At 43.4% G+C, this 19,988-nt stretch overlaps 1 protein-coding gene across 9 annotated transcripts in view; it reads left to right on the plus strand.

Moving 5' to 3' along the window:
* The window catches only part of TNRC6C (trinucleotide repeat containing adaptor 6C), an 854,353-nt gene that overhangs the window by 261,481 nt on the left and 572,884 nt on the right, over positions 1 to 19,988 (plus strand). For 8 of the 9 annotated variants that reach the window (XM_085616884.1, XM_085616886.1, XM_085616885.1 and 5 more), the window contains exon 4: positions 1,249 to 1,575. The exons of the other annotated variant lie outside the window; for it this stretch is intronic. In XM_085616884.1, the coding sequence (XP_085473010.1) occupies positions 1,249 to 1,575 (327 nt within the window). The remainder of the gene's footprint in view (positions 1 to 1,248; positions 1,576 to 19,988) is intronic. 9 annotated transcript variants of the gene reach the window in all.

Genomic DNA, 19,988 nt, shown 5'->3' on the forward strand with positions numbered 1-19,988 from the left:
CATTTGGATATGGGGAGAGAGATGAATGCAGATATGGTGATAAGGATCCAACCCAATTTTTAGCTTGCAAGGTGAGAGGACTAGGAATCACAAATGTTTTCCAAGGAGGACAGCAAGGAGTCCTGCAGTGGGATTGGAATTATTGTGAGGGATTTAAGGAGGAAGGTCGCCTCGATGATAAATTAAGGGTGCAAGTGGAAAGGTGGCATGGTTTTGTGGACAGCTAATGGTGTAGATGTGTCTTAAAGGTCAATATGGGTTTGTGTGACAGCAGTCAAGTGAGTCAGTGTGGTCAGTGATAATGATTCTTTTCCTGAAAATAGATTTCACTTTTTGTAGACAGAACAAGATTATGGAGAGTCGTTTTTGTTTTCAAGGGCTTAGTTATTCCATATTAAGTGTTCAGGGATGTAGTACATATGAAGGGATGCTTGTGGCATGATGTGAGGTATATAAACCAGGTTGCATAAAGCCCTTTATAGCGAGTACATTGTGTTAATAGGTACTACATCTCGCTATAAAAATTGGTCATGGACGACAAAGGGATTCTGATCCTGTTATTCAGTAATTGAAAGCATTCTGTGCTTTGAACAAGACTGGTCAGGTCAGATTGTGTATAGATTTTATTTTCCCTACCTTTCAACCACCACTATCAATATTCCCAGATTCTATTTTCTAAAGAAATAAGGGGAATTTTGAACCTCAGACTATTCTGTGCATCTGTTACAACTTTTTCGATTTTTGTTGTGAAATTGCTATATTAATTGTGCAGCCAATACATTTCATGTTAGATTTTGTGATTTGATATATTCTACCTATATTGCACAAAAAACCCCATTAAAATCTAAAGTAATTATTTGCCACTCATTGTGCAAATAGCTGCCACAATGTACATATGCCTAAGCATTTAATTTCTTATTGTTGTTTGTCTGCAATGATAACTGTAGCATTTCAAAATGCAATGCAGGTGTCGAGAAAGGACCATGCCTTGAGGACAATTGCCAGTTATTTTCTCTGGCCTACCTCAAAAACATGTGCTTGTGAACTCTGTTAGGTGGTGTCAGAGATTAGGTTCTTGTTAATGTTAGGATCTCAAAATCGTGTTTCTAAAAAAAAAAAATATTATACGACCATTATGGAGTCTATAACCTAAAAGATCCCATCTTCACCTGCAGGATCCAACTATCCGTCATTTATGTTGGTTTTATTCTGCTTCTTTTGATCAAACTGTTCTCCTTTTCTCCACAGTGCCAGAAACTACTAAGACCAGTTCAAGCCAGCCCCAACCTGCCGGTATCAGTACCAGCACTTCCACCAGCACTATTACCAACAGCAGCAATGGCAAGCGTTTATGTGCTAACAGCCAGCAGCCAGTCGCATCCCGTTACCTGCCCCGTGAGGTACCTCCACGTTTCCGCCAGCAAGAACAGAAACAACTGTTAAAGAGAGGACAGCCACTGCCTACAGGGGCCTTGACTTGTGCAAGCCCAGTACAAACTACTGGCCAAGCTGGGGGAAGCCCCCCTCCTCTGCAAGGGGTAGGCTTGCTGCATCATCCCAGCAAAGCCCAAATAGGTAGGAAAATATTTCTTCTAAATTCGATCAAAGAAATGTCAATTTATCATCTATTGATTCTGGTCTTAGAAGAGAGAGGCCAGTTTTCGAACACTAGCACCTAATCAATTTTAATTCTTTTCGTCATAAGTAAACCTCTCCTATTCTCTTAGTTTGTTGTACTTCTGTGTTTATTTCCCTTCTACTACAATACATTTTAGTGAAGAAGCTTAATAGCAGAATGCAAGTCTGATATACGTGGTTAGTAATTTTTAGCCTATCCTGGAGGTCTCTTGAAATGTGCCGTACACATTGTATGAATAGATAGTTCAGTTGACTACGTAGCTTGTGTATGCGTTCCACACAAGAAGAGGAAATTGGACACCCCACACATCCCTGAGGTGCCTGTGAAGAAAAGAGACTGTGCAACTTCACCCTTAAGACCCTCTTCTCCTGCTCTTCCTACTAAACCTTCCTCTCCTCCCAAATCTCCCATACTTCCCCCCCCCCATATTCACCACCACAGGTTGATGATGATTTAGGGGGTGGGGGAGGCAACAATGATCCTTTTACTGACCCTGACACATGGGATGACTATGATGACCCAGACCTTCCTGATCCTGATGCATATCCAACAAAGCCATCTCCCCCAGATGACAATATTGGCTTTAGTCAGCTCATTGATGGGGCTGCCCAGTACCATGGTGTTCAAATGCATTCGGACCCCACAGAGGAATACTTCCTAATAGACACTTTTGGACAGTCACAAAAGACAGTACAAATTTTACCCATGTTTAAAGGTGTCATTAAAAATGCCCCAGAGATATTTAAAGACCCTGTAAGGGCTACAATTCTCAATCCTCGGATTGATAAAAATATAAACCCACCCCTAATGATCCCACCTACATTAAGGGCCAACTTCCCTTAGACTCCCTGGTAGTGACCAATGCTAGAAAGCGTGCCAACTCTCAGACCTCCGGTGATGCTCCACCTCCAGACAAAGAGTCTAAATTACTGGACGCTTCGGGCAAACGAGTTGCCGCCCAGGCAGCTAATCACTGGAGGATAGCTAATGCGCAGGCATTACTTGCCAGTTACGATGGGGCTCATTACGACGAGCTTGAAACCCTAATGCAGCATTTGCCTGACCAATATAAAGACAACGCTAATGATTTGATCCAGGAGGGCAAATTAATAACAAATGCATCAATTATGTGTGCCCTTGATGCAGCAAACACCGCATCTAGATCCATCCCTTTTTTTATGAAATAAAGTGATAACGGAACACACTCTCTGGATACTGATAATTGTCTGCAAACTATTTGCATAAAATAGCACATATGGAATTGGACTAAATGATTTGGAATCCATTGGTTATAACACATTTGTATTGACTAAGGAACTCTACAGGAAATGTTTTCTGGTGTGCTTGTGATAGTAGATTGTATTTAGCCTACTATTGTAGGTCTAAAAGTGTAATACTCAAGGTGGGTGAGTATTTGGCACCACGTGAACACCCATACGAAATTGAATGCAATTGAAAGATTGTAACATTTACTGCTTATGTACTTATGTTGATGTGCAGATAAAGATAGCATATTCACTGATTTTTCTGATACATCTAGATCTATCAACACTAGTGTGTTACTAAGAAGACATGCCTGGCTGTGCATTTCTGGGTTCAAACAAGAAGTGCAGACTACTATCCTCAATCAGCCGTTCAATCACAAACAACTTTTTGGCCCAGCTGTGGATACAGCTTTAAAAAAAAAAAAATGAAAAATGACACGGAGACTGCTAAATCCATGGGAGCATTACAGTCTCCATCTACACGTGGCTACTTTCGACGCTCCTTTTATACAGGAGCATCCGAAAACATCAGTACAGACCCTGCTTCTTCCTCCTATAAAAGTCCCACTCAAACATCCCCCAACAAGGGATATTTTAGAGGTTGGTACAGGGGAAATAACAAAGGTAGAGGCCGAGGTAACAACACCACCCGCGCCTCTCCCACTAATAAACAGTGACTTCCCTCCACTCCCTCCAGACCATTCCACTCTGGTCGGAGGGAGACTCTCACAGTTCCTACCTGTCTGGAATTCCATCACTACAGACAAGTGGGTAAGACAAATTATCCAGTATGGTTAATGCCTGGAACTTACTGCAACTCTCCCCAACATACTGCCCAAACAATGTCATGTGCACGGAACATTTGACGGTCCTGAAACAGAAAGTTCTCTCACTGCTTCGAAAGCATGCAATAGAACTAGTTCCCTTACAGCATCAGGGAACAGGAGTTTGCTCCCTGTATTTCCTCATCCCCAAAAAAGACGGTACTCTAAGACCAATACTGGACCTCAGACCTCTCAATCTTAACATACAATCAGATCATTTTCACATACTCACTCTTCAACAAGTCCTTCCACTGCTTCAACAAGGCGACTTCCTTGCCACACTAGACCTCAAGGACGCCTACTTCCATATTCCTTTCACCCTGCTCACAGGAAATATCTAAGGTTCACAGTGGACAGCCAACACTATCAGTTCAAAGTTCTGCCATTCGGGGTGACCACAGTACCCAGACTGTTCACAAAGTGCCTTGCGGTAGCAGCGCACTTGCGAAGGCAGCAAATCCATGTATTTCCATACTTCGACGACTGGCTGATAAAAGCCAAGTCATACAACCAATGTGTTCACCACACTTCTCAAACTATTCAGCTGTTACACAGCTTGGGGTTCACAGTGAATTACACCAAGTCACACCTTCAACCCTCCTACCTACATCAGTACCTAGGAGCCACAATAGACACAAAGCTATAGCATACCCCAATCCAGCCAGGATGTCCAGTATGCAAAACCCTCATCACCAAATTTCAGCCCCAACACTCGCTTCCAGCCCGAGTGTTTATGCAACTCCTAGGAATGATGGCCTCTTGCATTTTCATTGTACCTCACGCAAGACCTCAAATGTGCCCTTTGCAGGAAGGCTTAGCACAGCAGTAGAACCAGGCTCAAGGTCAACTTACAGATCTGGTGTTGGTGGACGGCCGCACACATCGCTCTCTGCAGTGGTGGAACACGCACAACCTTTCCAGAGGGTGGCCGTTCCTAGAGTCTGTTCCACTGATAGTGCTAACAGCGGACGCATCACTCACAGGCTGGGGAGCCCATCTCCTAAACCTCACAATTCAGGGCAAGTGGACCACTCAACAGAAACAGCTCCACATCAACCACTTAGAATTACTAGCGATATTACTAGCGCTAAAGTCATTCCAAGTAAATCTCCTCCACAAAACTGTCCTAGTCCGCACCGACAATATGACAGCAATGTATTGCATACAAAAACAAGGAGGAACACACTCGTTGCAGCTGTCTCAACTGGCGCAAAGCATATGTAGATGGGCCATTCCACAAAACATGTGTCTTCTGGCAGAACATCTTCCAAGAGTGAACAATCAAATTCTGATCGGATCTGTTGAGTCGTCAGACTCTGCATATACACGAATGGGAACTTCATCCCCAAGGTCTGCAAGCCTTTTTCCACATGAGGGGCCACCCAGACATAGATCTGTTCGCCACACACGCAAACGCAAAATGCCCAACCTTCGCCGCCAGGTACCCACACCCGTTGTCCAAGGGCAATGCGATCTGGATGAACTGGTCAGGCAGATTTGCGTACGCTTTTCTGCCACTCCCACTCATTCTGCTAGTAGTACGCAAGCTCAAACAGCAGTCTCTCAAGATGATCCTGGTTGGTCCCACATGGGCACAGCAACCATGGTTCACAACACTACTCGAACTCTCAGTAGTTCCACACAAAAAAACTACGTCCCTCCCCAACGCTTCTTGCGCAGAACCATGGAGAGATAAGATACCCAGATCCAGCTCAACTGAATCTAGCATTCTGGCTCCTGAAATCCTAGAGTTCGGTTACCTCAACCTTCCACCCGAATATATGAATATTATTAAAGAAGCCAGACGCCCCACTACAAGAGCTTGCTATGCAGCTAAATGGAAAAGATTCATCAATTACTGCAATAACACAATTGACCCGCTAGATGCTTCAATTCAAAACATCATTTGCTACATGCTGCATCTGCAAAGATGCAATCTGGCATAGTCATCTATAAGACTACATCTGGCCGCCCCTACTGCCTACCTACAAAACAGACAACATTTGTCATTATTTAGAGTACCTGCTGTCAAAGCCTTTATGGAAGGCCTTAAAAGGATAATTCCACCAAGACTGACACTCTCTCCAGTGTTGAACCTAAATATTGTTCTTACCAGACTCATGGGTCCCCCATTTGAGCCATTACAGAAATGCGAATTACAATTCCTTACATGGAAAGTAGCTTTCCTTGTCACAATCACCTCTCTAAGGAGAGTAAGTGAGATCCAGGCTTTAACCATACAAGAGCCATTCTTACAAATACATCGTAACAGGACATATCCAAAATTCCTTCCCAAAGTAATCTCTGCTTTCCATCTTAATCAGTAGAGTTACCAGTATTTTTCCAAAACCCTGATTCGGTAGCGGAAAGAGCTCTTCACACGCTTTACGTCAAGAGCTTTGCTTTACTACATAAACGGGACTAAAGCCTTCAGAAAAACGAAACAACTGTTTGTAGCTTTCTCTCCACCTCATAAGGGCAGCCCCATCTCCAAAGCTGAAATTGCAAGGTGGATAGTTAAATGCATTCAAATATGCTACCAAAAGGCAAAACGTACATTAACAATTCCCCCTAGGGCGCATTCAACTCGCAAACTAGGGGCTTCCTTGGCATTCTTAGGGAACATTCCCCTAGAAGACATTTGTAAGGCAGCAACATGGTCTACTACACACACCTTCACCAAACACTATTGTGTAGATGTGCAAGCGAAGCAACAAGCTTCTGTAGGTCAGGCTGTTCTTAAGACAATGTTTCAAACTACTGTAACCGATACAGGCCACCACCACTAGGGGAGACGCTGCTGTACAGTCTATGCACAAAGTGTGCATTCTGCAGCTCATATGCCTCGAATGGAAAATGCTACTTACCAGTATGCATCTGTTCTTGGCATGTAGAGCTACAGAGATTCACACACCCACCCACCTCCCCGAAACCTGGATCTGTTCCAGTATTATCTTACTTAGATACATTCACATGGACATCTTTTCTGTTTCTTACAAATTCCATCATTTCCCATCATGGCGAAAAACAATCTGAGGATGAAGTCGATGCCCATGCGCACTATCGTCCAAGCGAGGAGTCGCCTATCTCATGACTACAAAAGACTTCTTCCAAGACAACAAGGTGCAAGCATCCGAGCCCAACACCAGATGGCGATCTATGCACAAAGTGTGAATCTCTGCAGCTCTACATGCCAAGAACAGATGCATACTGGTAAGTAGCATTTTCCTTTTGCAATTCACTCTGCGTTTTCTTCCATGCCCCTGGTTCCTTGGCTTCTGACAAAGATTCACCAAGACTGGGTCCACTTAATCTACATCTATCTAGACTGGCTGAGAATGGTGTGGAATGAAGACCTCCTGCACCTCTGTGTCCCCTACTGTCCTTCCTTAAAGGGCTGATGTCCTCTCCCTGTCAGAAGGGAGAGTTCTGCTCCCAGACTCCAGAATGTACACATTCATGCATAGAGATTGCATGGGGACACATGAGGTTATTGCAGCTGCCTGCAGATGTGGTTTACATGATCCTTTCTGCTCATCACCCCTCCATGTAATCTGCTGAATATGCGACGTGGAACAGATTTGTCGCTGGCATGCTGAGCAACATCTGGACCCCTTGAGGGCTAGTCTGTCCGAGATACTTCAGTTTACACTCCTTTTGGCCCAGCAGGGTTGTGTGTTGGGCACCATGAAGTGGTACATTGCAGCCTTGTCTGCTTTTCTATGTCTCCCGGATCAGCCAACTCTTTAAGTCCCCTATTTTGGTTCGATCCCTTAAAGGAACTGACTAATGCTTTCTCCCCAAGATGTGACTCCTTCTATTTGGAATAATCTAAATCCTCTTCCCGTCTTTTCATCTCTCCCCTCATCCAGCCAATGATGAGGAGCGGTTGCACCAACTGGCATCCAGGCCTATTGTTAGTATTATATAGGTGACACCGAATATCCGGTCTGAGAACCAGCTCTTCATTGGGTATGTTGGCGCTCAGAACAGTTTCTAGATTCCTAGCTAAAGGCAAATAAATTTAGCACAGCAGTTTCAATTTGGGAGCGGTGTAGTCCCTGTAGCTTGGACTTTGGTGCTCCCCGATTGGAACTGTCACCTTAGGATCAAATTTGGCCCAAATAACACTTCACTTCCTAGGGATCCTCATCAGTAGTCCTAGGCACTGAATATTCCCGCCTATGTGCAGGGACCCCAGAGTACATATTAAATATCTATCAAAACAATACCCTTTCAGGCTTGGAGTGCCGAATAAATTATGCAAAATAGGAAGCAAAGAACTCTGTGTAGCTCCCAAATTTAGGTGGAGAGCAACTCCTTAATAGAGCACCCTGCAACACCAGCGACACTGAATCTGCTCACCTCAAATGTCTGTTTTTCTATCAGTCTTTAAGTATAGGATTAGCACACTGCCATCCTAGCTTAGCTAGAAAGGGACAAAGCATTTCGCCATTTATACAGTATAATCTTGAAGCGTGCTATCCATGCCGAACTGTAAAATGACAAAAGCCTTTTACTACTCCAGGCACAGTATTGCAGCTTTGAATTGGTAAAATAACATCCAAGCCAACCTGGAATTCATAAAAGCAACCTCTGACACGTATTCCGCTCTCAGAGCTCTTCAGAGAGGTATAGTTTTGTCCAGACACAAAGGAGCACCCAGTACAAGTCAAAACAATAACCTTTCAGGCTTAAAGTGCCGAATAAATGATGCACAATAGGAAGCAGATCGGGACGCTTGTGTTGCAGGGTTCTCAATATGGGAGCAGCTCTACCTAAATTTGGGAACTACCCAAAGTTTTCAACTTTTTGTCAAATATTGCTCTGTAAAAAATAACTTTGTGCTGTATTCAACATCTTTTTGTCAAGTGCCCTGCCTGAGGCAAAACAGAAGGCACAGACTGACTCCCATTCAGTCTGCATCATATGTCTACCTGATGCTCATCTGCCCGAGTCTTGCAAATATTGCCAGAAACTCTATAAAAGAACTTTAAAAGACCGAGAGAAAATAGTCCCCATGGTCTCCAAGAGAGGGGAGAAACAGAATCAACAGGAGGACCTCTTCCTTATCCCTCCAAGAAGGCTCCCTCTCTTCACAAGGCTTCTTCCAGAGGCAGATCTCCTGACCGGTGAGAAGAATGACAAACAAGATCAGTATCCAGAGGTAGGAAAATGCCTATTTGTTCCCAGTCTGCATCAACGTCAAAAGTGCCCTCAACCTCAAGACACACTTTGCCTACAAAACCGCCGTCTACGACTGAACGTCAAAAACCTATTTCGAGAGACTCTTCACCTGAATCTACATTGACGGTGAGGTGGTCTCGTTAGGTGTAAATACATGTCAACGGAAAACCTATTGTCTCATCGTCGCTCGACATCAACACATCTGCCATAAAGAAGCACCCATCGACGACCGGTCTCCACCGGTTGACGTCAAAACAGGTACACCCAACAGAAACTTCGGCAGCCGGCTATTGTCGAGCCATAAGGGGACTCATTTAGCATCGTTCAACGCCCAGACACAGGTCACCGAGAGTCTGTCAGCTGCAACTAGGTGCGGTTTGATTTAGAAGCAGATGTCTTAGTCAGGGGATATAGGCACTGTATGGTGTAGAGGCTGACCTCTCCCTCTCTAGACAAGTCTCACAAGCTTCAGTGCCATCTTCAGCACCTTCCTCACTCCTCTACATGGAGACAGATTGAGACTCCTCAGATACCTGTTCGCCCCTCTCCACAAGGGTTAAAAAGTGTCTGCAAGTGGCCTGTTCCACACAGTCCGTACTCTCAATATTCGCGAACATATTTTCCTTCACAGTCTCCTCTACGGACACAGTCTCCAAAGCCAACTCCACAACCTACAACTCTTCTAATGTGCTTGGCACAGACGACCCTCCCTAGGTCCCTAACAAGACCTAGGTTACCTAGGAAAAGTGCTACTCTGCGCAGAACCAGATCACAGACAAGGAGTAGTACTTGACGCAGGACCAGAACTAAGTCATTTACACCTGCCCAAAGGTCTGGCAGGTCTCAATCATGCCACCGCGCACATGGTCTACATCCACAAAATCATCAGGGGGGGGGCTGGGGGGGGACTGCTGAGTTGAACATTGGTATTTCAGCCTCCACTACAACCTCATCTGTCATTTTCGAGACCTTGCATCATAGGTCCTTCTTAAGACCATTACTTCCTTTGGTCCCAGGCTTTCTCCAACCGGTAGTGGACATTTTTCGGACTCCAACCTCTCTGCGAGTGGATCCAGCGTGAATTTTAAAGAAATGCAAGGCCCTGGTATAAGACCCTTTTTCTCTGAGAACATGTGTATCACCAAACATCTCAACGAGTGGCGCAACATCACCAGCGACAATTTGTTCTTGAGTATTGTAGAGAATGGAAACACACTATGCTTCAAGTCCCCTGCTTCAGTTGTTCCACCTTTAAATTTCTCTTGCCACCAAGGGATGCTGCTAAAAAGCGAAGTCTCCACCCTACTTCCAAAGGAGGCAATATAGGAGGTCCATACGCTCAAAGGGGAGTAGGAGTATACTCTGTATTTTCTTGTATGGAAAAAAGGCCCAAACCGAGATTACATTTAGATTCTAGACTTACCTCTACTAAACAAATACATACGCATGGAGAAATTCAGAATGCTTGCTCTCCACCAGAAATACCCCCAGCTTCATCAGGGGGACTGGATGTGTTCCATCGACCTTCAGGAGGCATCGGACGATTCTGTGGTTCAAAGTGGCATCCAAGGATTACCAGTATAAGGTGCTGCCTTTCAGCCTGAAATCGGCCCCTCTCATGTTCTCGAATTGCTTTGCTGTCGTAGCAGCAGCCTTACGAAGGAAAAGAAATGTTCGTCTTCCCATCTTAAGCGACAGGCTGGTTAAAAAGCTCCTCTCCAGATCAAAGAAACACTGCCACATTTGTATCAAGACCCTTCAATCCTTTCGTCTCCAGGTCAATGTTGAAAAATCCATCCAGATTCCAACTCCGACTACACTACCTAGGTGCGACCATTAACACGCAATTCGCAAAAGTGTGTCCTTCGGAGGAGAGACTGTCCTCAGTTTCTCTGAAGTGTGCCAACCTCCTTCACACGCCATACACAGTGGGCAGACAGAATGTGTCACTCCTGGGATTAATGGCATCATGTATATTCCGGGTTCCCAATACCAGACTGCACTTACGACCATTACAATAGAATCTGGAGGATCAGTGGAATCAATTCACAGAGCATTGGGACAACAAGCTCATCCTATCACAAGCTGCAAAACCCTGGCTACCGTGGTGGTCTCAATGGCGAAATCTGCTGATCAGTGTACCGTTTCACTAGAACACTCCGATGCAAATGCTCATAACAGATGCATCGCCCCAGGGCTGAAGTGCTTACATGGGTGCCTTACAGACTCAAGGCCGGTGGTCAACCGGGGAGCAACTATACCAAGTCAACATGCTGGAGCTGCAAACTGTCCATCTCTCCCTCAAGTCCTTTTATCCATCCATTCAAACCAGTGCGCTCCTGGTCCCAACAGACAACACAACCACGATGCAAAGGGGCACTCTGTCTCGTCTCCTATCCCTGAAAGCGCATACCATATGTAACTGACTCCTAGAGTAACTCCGGCAAAAAGTGAGGGTAACCATGAAAGCAGATCCTACACGCTCTTGTTTTCTAACTAGTCTGACAGGGATACTGCTAATCAGGACCCGGCTCACTGTGCTACAAGAGTTTAATTTTTTTTTCCACTAAAAGAAGCAGAGCCTCATTCCAGAGCATAAAATGGCTGGATGCAATTTGATGTGAGAGAGTAGGTAAATATCAGAAACATTATCAAGCAAGGCATAAGAGAATATTCAACTGTAAAACGTGTGGTTTATGTGGAAGACTGGGTTCAATCCAGGAAGGGATGAATTTGCAAAAAAAGAACGGTTTTGTCTCCTCCATTCATGGTTTGTAAGGAAATAAGGTGGAATTGCAAGGAGTTGTTTGGAATGCACGAAAGTTTACAAAATGTTTTTATGCAGAAGTGCAGGAGTTTTTGCATTGCTGCTATTATCTGTTTCCATTTTGTTGTATAAGGAAAAGGGATATGTTCTGTTTAGAATCTTTTATGGATTGGAGTTTTGGAACTGTGGAATGGAATGTTATGGGAAGGTTCGGGCAGTGGCATTTGTTGCTGATGGCAATAGATGGAGGGCGCTTGTTATAATCTTAATAAACGTACCTATTCCTTATGTGTTAGGGGCAGCCGCGGTCGGTAGTAGGAGTAGCTGCAGGGCGGTGACAGGGGGAGGGGCAGGGTGGGGGGTAGTAAACTATGGATTACGGACGTTTACAGGTAAATTAACATACATTAATAAAACTAATTTCGTTGCGTGCACTGCATCCCCAAATGCGATGCAGTGCACGCAACGAAATTAGTTTTATTAATTTATATGTTAACTTGCCTGTAAACCTCCGTAATCCAGAGTTTACTACCCCTCACCCTGCCCCTCCCCACGTCATCGCCCTGCAGTTACTCCTACTACCGACTGCGGCTGGTTAGGGGTCTCATTATTGAGTGTATGTGAAGCTGGTTTCAGAACGTTTATTTGGTTTCTGGCATCACGCTAATCTAGCATGTGTACAGATGCCTCAGTCTGTCCTCAGTAATGCAAGATCCAGAACATTCATTGACCTGGAAAGGTGCACAAAGTGTACCCGTATAATGTGTTTAGGCATACTATCCATGCTTATTCCCTTAAATCAGTCTTAGCAGTGTACCAAGTTTTTGTGAATCAGTAATATGACTTGACCTTTTCCTCCAGGGCTTAAGAGTGGTGCAGGAAAAGCTTGATTGCGTGAGTTCTTTGTCAATGGACTCTCAGCCTGTGCAAGGGACTTGTTAATATTTGAGAATCAAATGATAGAGATCTGAAGCTTTGTTGCTAAATAAATAAGGTTATTATGTGGTAAAAATATTTATATACTAGACAAGCAAGAGACGAGTCTGCTGACCCATCTCGTTACGTTCCAGTGTTATGTGAACTCCAGAATTGTATTGAATGCATTTATGTGCATTAAATGTTCAGCACATGTATTTTCGTATCTCCCAGGATGTTCAGAAAACTAAAGTTAAGCAAGTCTTTTCCATTTGACTGTATAAAAACTAACTCTTCGGAAATTGTCATGCAAAGTCTCTCTTTAGAAGAGAATAGCTTTCGTTCTTGTCACTCCTCTAGAACAGATTTTTTTCTTAATGCATTTTTAAAGTGCGAACTTTGCTGAAGGCTGATGAGTTTAGTTCATGAAAATGCAAACACATATGAGCAATAACACAATGAGAGGTAATTTACAAAAACTTACAGAATCAAGCTATCGGCATATTATATTTGAAAGTAATCAATCAAGGAAGATATGTTTCAGTCTCATCTAAAAACCAAGAGAAGCTGCTAGTCGGGTGAAAGGTAATACAGAGTTCCAGGGTTTAGGTGCAGTGTAGGAAACCCAGCTTGAGTGAGTGAGATTTCTTTGCCAGTAGACTCGCAACTAGCACAAAGGGGCTTGCTACCATTTGAGAATAAAATGGCAGAGATTCGGAGTTTTTTTGCTAAATAAATAGGTTATCATCTGGTGAAAATCTTTATTTATTAGTCAAGCAAGCATGTAATGAAGTTTAGTCTCAAGTGATAGACGGTGCAAAGATTAAGAAAGGGTAATGTGTTCAGAGGAGTTTATGAAACCAAAGAGTTGCAAAACTAGATGCCTTTGTCCTGCTAGCCCAGGTTTTTGTGTTTGGCTGGAGAATTTACTCTGGCTAAAAGGAAATGCAAAAGGCTAGAGAGGATTAGGATACAAGATTATTCTGAGGCAGGGAAAGAAGCTTATAAACTTAAACATATAATATATGAAGGGCTTTTGAAAGCCTCTTGGTGGAGCTATTATCAAACCAATTTTTGCCGCAAACAACCTAACTAAAGAACTTTTTACGCTCTACAAATCTCTGGTATAAAGTATGCAGCATCTACCCAAAGCGCCCTCAACGCAAATGCTTTATTCAGAACTGGCGTTTTATTCTTCATTATAACATTTCTTTAGTTTTATTATCATTCTCCCCTACTGTGGAACCTGAAGATAAACAGGATCAAGATGCTGCTCATTTTAATTGCTGGTCAGATTTTAAACTTATTACAGTGAAGGAGGTGATATCTAAAATTTCTATTGTGTCAGGCTTTCCTCTTGACCCATGTCCTATTAGGATTTTAAAGAGGTAGCCCCCTTTTTCTCTTCTTTTATAACTATTCGTAATAATAATTCCTTAGAGGAGTGTGCTCCCTGCTATTTTGTAAATTAGAATTAGTTACTCCGCTCTTTAAGAATGGAGACTCTAGACCATAGAATTTGCTCTGATTATCAACCAACTTCTCCTTTTTTTTTTTTGCCCCCCAAAAACATCCAGGAGAGCTGGGTAACTACACAGCTTCTTACAGTGAGAAACGTGGTGTTTTTAATAGGCACAAGTCTGCATTCAGAGCCTGCCTTAGCACTGAAACCGTACTTACAGCAACTACCAGTGATTTCTGTTTGATCTTGGGTGGAGGAAATTCTGCGGCACTCCCCCTTGATTTCTCAGCCGCCTTTGATACAGTTTCTTATGCTATTTTACTGGAAAGCTTATTTGCTGTTGGCCTGAGACAAGCCACTCGGATGGTTTGAATCATTTTTGGAAAACAGTACTCTGGCAGTCAAGGTGGCAACTTTTCTGGTGTTCCTCAGGAATCTGCTCTCATTCTGACTCTTTACAATATATTTGTTTTTTCCCTGGCAGATTTGATTGCCTCTTTTGGCTTTCAATTTTATGGATGTGCAGATGATACCCACATCATCTGCACGGAGGACAGCATTTCCCAACTTCAGGAGAAGTTCAAAGGCTGCTTGATCAAGGTAGTTCGCTGGAAAATGGTTTTGATATCTAGTAATTCCTTGTTCTGGTCCTCTCTCTGGTGCCCTAAATCGTTAGAATGTCCGGAACCAGTATCCACTGCCCGTAATCTGGGCATGCTATTTGATGATAAACTCTTATTTGATTATCAGGTTAATATATCGATATCTATATGCTTACTGCTAATGAAACAACATAAGAAGAACCTTTTATTACGGACCATTCTCAACAGTTGGTGCAAGCCCTAATTTTAAACGGACTACACTTTTGCATTTCTCTCTGTTTTACTTCTAGATTACTTTATGAAGAGGTTACAACTTGTACAGAATGCAGCAGCTAGGTTAATTGTTTGGGGAGGATTAAGTTTAACAGTGTCTTGTCTTTACTCCCTGTTTATATGAGATGCTGGTTCAAGGCCCTTTGTATGTTTCAAAAGGCCCTCTACCCAGTAGCATGGTCCTTGTATGTATGTGAAATGTTTAAAAAATACATTCCTCCCAGACTGATTCACTGGGCCTTTGCCTGTCTGATCATAGATCCTAAATACCGAAGAGCAAGATTGAGAGGATGGGCTTTGGTCACAGCTCAGGCATGGAACAGACTGCTACCCGAGTTATGCCTAGAGACGAATATCCTAAAATTGTGCAGGACTCGAAACAGGGCTTTAAGTGGGCTGGGTCTCACCGGTGCTGAGCACTGGCAGTTTTTGAAAGGAGACCTTGAAAAAGGTCTCTATTGGGCTCTGTTTTGGCAATCCGTTTTTCCCTGAGTACAGTGACAGGAGGAGCATCATGTGCGTGATCTTACACTGCTCACTTCTCACTAGTGGAGAAGTTGCGGCATGACGTCATGCCAAGTGAGCGTTCTAGGGGGAAGGGAAATCCGTTAAAGAGTCCTTTTCTCTCCGGATTTACCCTCTCTTTTTGAAACTCGGGAGCAGCAACAAGGTTGTGGTGTCACCAGGGCTTGAAGTGGAAGCTTTTTCAATAATATATAAACAAAGCGTGTTGTAGGTTTTTTACTTGTCGTATTATATATCTGGATGCAATGACAGAAACGGCAAAATACCAGATGGGGGACACACTATGCTAAGCACAGATTTTAAGCATGCATGTTTTTAAGCCACGCCCTTAATTACATTGGCCACACACCCCTCCCCTCCCGTTTTTTTCATCCCACTTAAAGTCCTGGCTCTAAAGCTCATTTGTTTACATAGGCTTTGCCTGAAGCTATTGACTATGCTTTTTGCTGTATAGCGCGTATTAGTTTGCTAGCACCAGGACACCCTCTGGTAATTGCACCCTCTATAAAATAAATAACCGACGTAAAGGTTTTGGGGACCGTGGGTGGTTCCACTGATCTGAAGCGGTCGGTACCAATGACTTCCCTGTTGAATCTACTTGGAGAGTTTTCCTGGCAAGACATACAATAGATCACAATTTCAGTCAGTATGTTACAAGAGCTTCAAGATCTGTTTCCCAGTTGTATAAAGTTAAAGGTGAGCTTTGAGCCTATCCACAAATATGTATATTGCACAATGTTCTGGGATATTCTAAATTGCCTTTGATAGTTTAAAGGAAGGCTACAGTGCTTCTATTTTTGAGATTTCTAAGTGCACAATGCAGTCTACTCGGACTTTGATGGCTCTAGTTGCTTGGGCAGGAGTCCATAACGGATGAGCCTGTTGGGAAGATCTGTGACTCTAAATAAAGCCCCAATGCAGCAGATTCATTTAGTCGCCACCAACAAGTTGTCCATTTTTAGGATAACTTGGTTTTTCCCTGCCCTTCACCAGGCTCTGAGTGTCAGAGATCCTTCTGACTGCTTAAACAAGTTTATGTGAAAGCCTTGGTCTGTTTTTGACCAGTGGCCTCACCTGTTAAGACATCACCAGGCCATGACTACTTGTATCCAATTTGATCCTCATCGATTTGACATGTTCTTGTCTATTTTGTGCCTTAACTATTTGAAGCAAGCAGACAATCCTTTCCCTGGCTTTTGTGCTCAATGTGACCTCACTCTAGTAACGCTCCTTGCAGTAAGTACTGGAAATAATAGAAATGGCAGAGGCCCTGAGAAAATAGATTGAATGGAACTAGGTTGTAGGCTAATCAGCCTTGATAGAACTTTCAAGGGGAACTTTTGAGAGGAAAATCTGTAAATTATTTTATATATGCTTCCATGTTTTGCAGGAATCTTCAGTGAGAGGTTAATGTTCAAACCTCGAATCCTTGAGCAGAAAAAAAGAGATGACAAGACTGATTTAATTAATTCATCGTAATTATTAAAGTTTCAAGGAACAAGATGGTGAACTGCGCTCGTGTGGACCAGGCGTTCCCTTATCTATGAAAGACATAAAATACCTCAAGCCTTGACTCTGAATTTTCCTTCCTGGAAACCAGCTGCAGCCTGTATCACTTTGTTTGGCAGTTGTTCTAAATGAGGGCTCCATTGAGCTGTATGCTACGAATATTGTGTTGACTGAGTATGAATCTGGCGGAGAATAAAACCTTGGTTATTTCTCCTTTCTGTGCCAGAGTCAGCAACTCTTCTCTTTTTCTAGTGTGTGCACCTTTGTTTGACAAAACTATAGCTTCCCTGAAATTATAGTAATGAAAGGAAAAGTCTTAATATCCTATTGTGCATACTAGGCTTTTCAGGTCCAAGGGGTTTCTACAATCTGAGCCCAGTTGTGAATTTTGTGCAGCTGTCCGGTTGAATCTCTTGTGTCCTAGGCATCAACTATACATATTGAAGCAAAGGGCAGAAAAGTGACAACAGGCTAGTGCTTGCGTCTTCCCTCTCGATTTTTTTTCTTTTTCCTGGAGTCTTAGCTTTCTGAAATGGCTTAGCAAGTTAAGTCTACATCATTCATACTTGGAGATTTCTAGTTCAACAATGCCTCTAAAGAAGTGGCGAGCTTACTGAGCAGAAAAAGAAATGGCAGTGGTTGCCCGTTTTATTTTTCCTCTTGTGGTATACGGTTCAGTGTTTGCCTGTTTTTGTTGATGAATTGCTTTGTGGGAGTGAAATTATCTGTGCCTCAGTCATGTCAAAGGAGAAACATTCGACCTCACGGCCCCTCCGCTCCAAAGGCTAAGCTGGGCTCTAGCCCTCCATCTTGGACTTTCTTCACCCTGGATCCCTGCTGGAGACTTCTCTCTCTGCATCTCTTATTGCGTGTTATTTTCTGTGCTGCAGGCACTCGCCGTTCACAGCTCTGCTCATGGTTTCTGCTATCAGCTCGTTCTGTTTCCCGATGTCTCATGGCAATCACCAATGTCCATTTAAAGGCTCCTGACTTAATTGCGCCCGGGGTAGGTGTTGTGTAAATTGGCCCCTGCTTGGCACGATCAGCACCTCTTCTTATGTGGCACATGGTGGAAAGGTTTCTGGGATGGTCCAGCTGTTTCCACAAAGGCTTGTATTTTCCCTCAAGCCAATCAAAAACCAACAATAAACGGTTAGCATTTGCAAATGCACCTCTTCCATTTAATCATGCATAAATGGTCAAAAAGGTACTTCAAATGTCCGGCTGATCCGTGGATTGGGCTCTTGGAACCATGTCTAGAAACTGAATGCATGCAGAAATTGTAGGCATGTGGTCCCATGGAGCACAATGAGAAAAATAGAGACAGATTTCTGAGGACTGAATCCTGCCTAAGTAAAATACAAGTATTAGAAGGCCAAACTTATAAAGATTCAGAATTGCACTCAAGTCTCTTTTTTAATACTGGGTACTAAAACTCGAATGTCAGATCGGACCATTTGAACAGTGGCTCACCATTTGCTGAATCAGTGGTGAAACTACTGCAGTAAGCATCACCCGAGGAAAGAAATCGTAAGACCTTTATTCTTTGGGTAGTTACAGAATACTGTGTACAGTTTTATTAGATACCAAAGTAATTCTTTAAAAATCCTGCTAGAAATACATGCCTTGTTGTGGGGCTGTTTGCTTTGTTACTTTACAGGCAAATTGAAGGAAAGGACAAAGCCACGAGCTTATGTCATTGCTTTCATTGTGAAAGCTACAGATTTAATGTTGGCTATAGGTGTTATGGAAAAAGTGTGTATAAACACAAAATAATGTTTCTTATGCATACTTCTAATTGTGGATTCCTCATCTTTTGAATTCCCCTGGGTGTTAGACTACATCTGGAATGTTTTCCAGAAATTGCACTGTGGGCCACAAAATAGCGCCTTTGTATTCTAAAACGACCTAAACCTGCCTCCAGAAATAAAATGCGAGGAGTACTGTGCACACTGATATCAGTTCATTTATTCCATGCTCTTTGCGGGCCTGGAGCTCAGCTCCCAAACTTTGTCGGTGCTTACAGACTTCCAAAATGACTTTTTTGTGATAGTGTGCAATGGATGTCGCCCCAAAGCCTGCAGGCTTCAAACTGCACAGCACCTGCAGGAAGCAGATGTCTTTTACATAACGGACCTGCATGACATTCCTCTTTGCTGTTTAGTTTCCAAGCATGATTTGAAGCCGCGTGTCAAATGTTCCTCGATGGAGGTAAAATTACATCTCTAAGCATAAGAAACTGTCCCTATCCAAGTCGCAGGCCCATTCTTGCTCCAGGTCCCAGTCAAAGTCCTCGGGTAAGATCAAGTCCAAGGACAAACCTTTTTGCAAATACAAAGAAATCCAGACAGTACTCCTCCCCTCGTCACTCCAGCTACAATGAGAGATTACTCAATCGACACTCTAAAGGTCGTCATCCGAGCTGTTTCCACAACTGGAGCTTCCTGAATTTCCCAGCTTGTTCTTGACTTCGCATCAGGTAGAAGTCTTCAAGGAGTCAATGCTGCAGTTTTACCGGGTGATTCCGGATTCTCCTTGAGTGCCTTTGGACCCAGTTGATCCACTAAGCTCAACTTGGACTTTTGTTGTGGGTCATGCCCCTGCGCTAGCTAACTGACCATTTCTCTACTCCTTTGCCAGAGCCTTAACAGACTCGGCAGGGACACAGGTTCTGTCTGCACTGAAGCCCAATGCCAATATCAGGCCCAGAGTTGAGTTCGGCTAAATCAAGGCCAGTGTCTCGTTATGAAATTACTAAGACGCAACCATTTGTGTTTGAAAACTTGCCTGAAAAGACTTGTAGAATGCTCCACATTTAGAATTTTCTCCTAGTCAGTTTTGCCTTGCAGGGGGCAGAATAATTTACATGCCCAACTGGCATGCGGTTAACTCTGACCAATGGGTCCTGCAGGTTGTCAGGCATGGTTAAACCATTTCTTTTATATCAGCCCCTTTTTGGAATTCCCCTAGTATTTGCTCAGACTTCTGCTGAATATGTCTCCATCATTGCCAAAGAGGCT

This window comes from Triturus cristatus, chromosome 7, assembly GCF_964204655.1.
Source record: "Triturus cristatus chromosome 7, aTriCri1.1, whole genome shotgun sequence".
Classification (NCBI taxonomy): domain Eukaryota; kingdom Metazoa; phylum Chordata; class Amphibia; order Caudata; family Salamandridae; genus Triturus; species Triturus cristatus.